Below are 4,034 nucleotides of genomic sequence, written 5' to 3' on the forward strand. Positions count from 1 at the left end.
CTCCCTTATTTACACTTACTTCTATATATGACATGAATAACCAATCGAAAGCTAGTGGCTTTCTAAGCCATTTTAATGCACTGGGCACCATTTCTTTCTTTTCAGCCAATATTTCAACGAGGTAGGCTGTGTCTTTAGTTTGCTTGAAATTTTATATTTTTTTTTAGACATCTTACTTACTAAGCTTGATAAATTATAGTGGAATTCTATTGTATTAATCTAGTTATTTATGATTTTTTATGTATTTATGTATATATAGAACCTAAAACAGAATATTTTGTTTCATATCCTCCTAGTGCAAAAAATTCAAAAAAAATATTTTGTAAAAATTCAGCTTTTTGTGTAAAACAGACTCAATTCATTAAAAGCTTGCCAAATTTTATGAACATACATGTTTTAAGTTCAGAATTATAGTAAATATTACAATGTTTAGCTTCACAGATGCAGTTGAATATAACTGATTAATGAGCCCAATGATTAATCAATCAGCAAATCCTGCTAATTGTCTAGACTTACTGATGAAACACCTGACCAACATATTTTTATTGTGACATATAAAGCTTGGCAATTTGTGTAATTTCCAAAATTGATTTTTTATTGGTCTCATTAATCCATTAGACCCAACAAATCAATTACATTTACAAGACTTGGACAGTTGAAATATTTGAAAATAATATTAATTTAAAACACTACTTTTGATTAGTTTCTTGTTTTCATGAACTGTGATAATAAGATATTAAGCTGAACAATGTCGAATTAATTGAAGACTAATAATCAGAAACACTAATTTTGCTTAGTTGATTATTTTTCATGAAATTATGAGATATAATCATACTTTCATTAAATAATTAATTTATGTGACAAATTGATGCTCATAGGTAGTTGATTCTATTGATTAATGGAGTTAATTTCCCAATTGGTGACAGACTAATTTACATAACATCACAGCAACACTTATTTACATATGACAACCAACTCATTTACATAACTACTGCTACCACAACATACTTCAGCACCATCTAGTGCCAGTTATTTTGTCTTGTTGTACAATGAACTCTAATTGAAAGTGAATTAGTATCATGCATAAACAAACTACAGAGACAGTTCAACTACATGACAGAGGAAGATGCATAAAATATGAATATAATAATAATAAAATAATGTCACCTCACAATACTTATTGAGAACTAGTAAGAAGTTTCTTTCACATTAAATATAAATGCCTTGATAATGCACTTTTTGAGGCAGAAGCTTTGGTTGTTGTTGCTTTAGCATGTTAAGAGATCAGCAGTACATTTATTACAGAGGATTGGTTAGATATGGATAAAGAATATATAATCTTAAAAGGTTTTCAAAACTGTAAAAGTAAAGTGGAAGGGCATGATATGAATGCTTAAACAGATGTGAGACAGAGAGCCTTTGTGTTCTAATTAGAATATCTGACAAAAAATGTACAAAGAAAATTATTTGTAGTTATTTTAAAAACTTCTTGTACTTGACAATGATATTGGGTTAGCCTATGGATGTAATTTATACTTTTAAAAAGTATCTTTTGAAATGGGAAAATGAGTAGACAAGTGTTTAAATCTAGACTCTTTTTATTTTGTAAATAGAAATCTGTTAAGAGTTTTAATCTTTACAGTGATTTGTATGATGATAAAGCAAGTAATTGAATGTCAAGGGTTAATTATCTATATTTTGAGTGGTTGTTTCAAGTGGTTATTTTGATGGTGAAGAGAAGACTTTGATAGACCATATAGCTTTCTACCACCTTGCTCATTTATAAGCAGTCTTCAACCTCAACATGAAACTGACTGTCCATTAAACATCAGAAACATTTCTAACCTCATGTTTTGTATACCAAATGGCATGATAAACAAAAACATTTCCTTTATAACCATGTCCACTCTCCCAATGTACAAGTAACTAAACAGTTTTTGAATATATTTTCGATATTCAGTAATCTGTTTGTTTGTTGTTAAGCTCAAACCTACATAATAGGATATCTGTGATCTGTCCACCACTGGTATCAAAACTCTGTTTTTTTTTTTCCATTATAGGCCTTCAGAGTTATTGCTGAGCCACTCGTGGGCTCATTCAATAATAAAATAAGTGTTTTTATTTACTGACCATATTGTTTCAATCAAACTAGCATGCTAAATCAACAACTTCTACTGTAATACATATCTTTATCATAAACTTATTACCAAGTATGAGAATTAAACAGCCCAGATACACATAAGAAAACATTACATACCTATATCCATGAAGACACAGTATCTATAAAAAATATACAGTTATCAACAAAACTATGTACTGCTTCAATCAAAACAGAAAAATAAAATAATCTTACACACATTTGCAACAATGGTATTTAAAAGTTTTTCTTTATATAGAACAGTATGAGAGTATTATCCGAAACAGGCTAAAAAGATTGAGGACATCCATCAGTTCCATTCTCCCATTTTTGAAGTATTATTTAGATAAAAAAAAATTATCAATTAAACTTGCATGTAGAATAATAACAGAAACTTCTTCAGTGTGTGCTAATAATACAGCCTTTTAAACTTCTAATAGTTTTTGGACTGCCAATAATTAAAAGAATTTTGTTGTTACTTTTGTAAGGCTTTTCTTGTCAAATTTTCTCAAAAGTTAACATTTAAGCTAACTAGTTTTTCAACACCTAATAATGTCATCCTTAACAATTAAAGTAATCTTGTTATCATTAAAGTGTTTTGTAAATACATGTACATTTTACTTAACTAAACGGTATTCAGTGTTAATATTCCTAATATTCCTAGCAAGGTAGCACTTACCATTTCTAGTTATAAATGGTTTTGGTTATCATTTATTTAATTTTCCTTCTGTTGTTTAAGCCAGCTATTTTCAGTTGCCTTAAAAATTTAGCTCACTTTCCTCCAAATGTATATTAAAGGAATCATTTTTATATTAAGAAATTGACAAACATACTCCTAATAGTAATATACAGAAACTAAGTTCATGTAAGCTAATGCAAAACAAATGGTAATTTGTTAGTTGTGTGATATGTAACCTCATGGTCTGAAAAGAAACAAAAATCTATGCTTCCTTGGAAAACAAGACTTATAAGAGCAGTAAGACTGACTGATACTCAAGATATATTTGTTGACTATTTAAAGTGATAAGATTAGTTCAGTTACTTGTTTTAATATTATTTATGACTTCACATTATTCTTGAGAACGGTTTAATATTGTTAATTATTCTTTCATGTAATCTTACAAATTATATTTCTTCTTCTGGTTTGTATCTCCTAATTTGCTGTTATGCTCTGTGATTTGATATTGACAGCTTTGAATGTCTGTGTTTGAAATACTTAAGCTATTAAAAGTCCTGCTCAGGCACTAGTTTATAATTTCTCAAATTTGTATAGCTTATTTTGTCATTCATAAACTTTTAACTTTATCTTAAGCTGAAAGTAATGTGGCTATATGATATGTTACATTTACGCCCAAACAGGACCTCTTCTCTTAATAGGTTGAGATACTTTGTATCGTTGGTCTTTGTTTTCTCAAACAAGTATTCTAGCAGTAAGTTTAATCATAGTGAGAAATAAAAAAGTTGTCAAAGTTATTAATGAGTTACTATTGAAATCAATGAAGCTGATGAACCAAACTTAAGCAGTCTATTGCACTTTTAATCAAGCAGGGGCAGATGTTAACATGCTGAAGTGAGGACCACTAAAATGGTAGAAATCACTAATGTCAGAAATGGTTTTTCAAAACTAAAGAGGATGTAAGGATAGTCTAACTGTTGGCTGTTAAATAAAAATGAATTGGCTCAAGAACTGTTCAGTAAAATGTATATTTCAGTTAGAGGTGAGAACACATATCTATTTTGAAAACTAACATTACACAAATTATGGAACTTTAATGCTACTGAAGGAAAAATAGTAAAGTGTTTTATATATCATTTACATGTTCCATTAGCCCTCTCACTACGGATGGGTCAAAGGGCCCATGTGAACATTTTAGAGAATTATTTTCAAAATTTAATT

General features: G+C 29.0%; 1 protein-coding gene across 1 annotated transcript in view; it reads right to left on the minus strand.

Moving 5' to 3' along the window:
- LOC106469268 overlaps positions 1-4,034 on the minus strand; it is a 59,773-nt gene that overhangs the window by 43,561 nt on the left and 12,178 nt on the right. The window contains exon 2 of the mRNA XM_022397740.1: positions 2,258-2,280. Coding sequence (XP_022253448.1) covers positions 2,258-2,280 — 23 coding nt within the window. The remainder of the gene's footprint in view (positions 1-2,257; positions 2,281-4,034) is intronic.

Source organism: Limulus polyphemus, unplaced genomic scaffold (assembly GCF_000517525.1).
Source record: "Limulus polyphemus unplaced genomic scaffold, Limulus_polyphemus-2.1.2 Scaffold3386, whole genome shotgun sequence".
NCBI classification, from domain to species: Eukaryota; Metazoa; Arthropoda; class Merostomata; order Xiphosura; family Limulidae; genus Limulus; species Limulus polyphemus.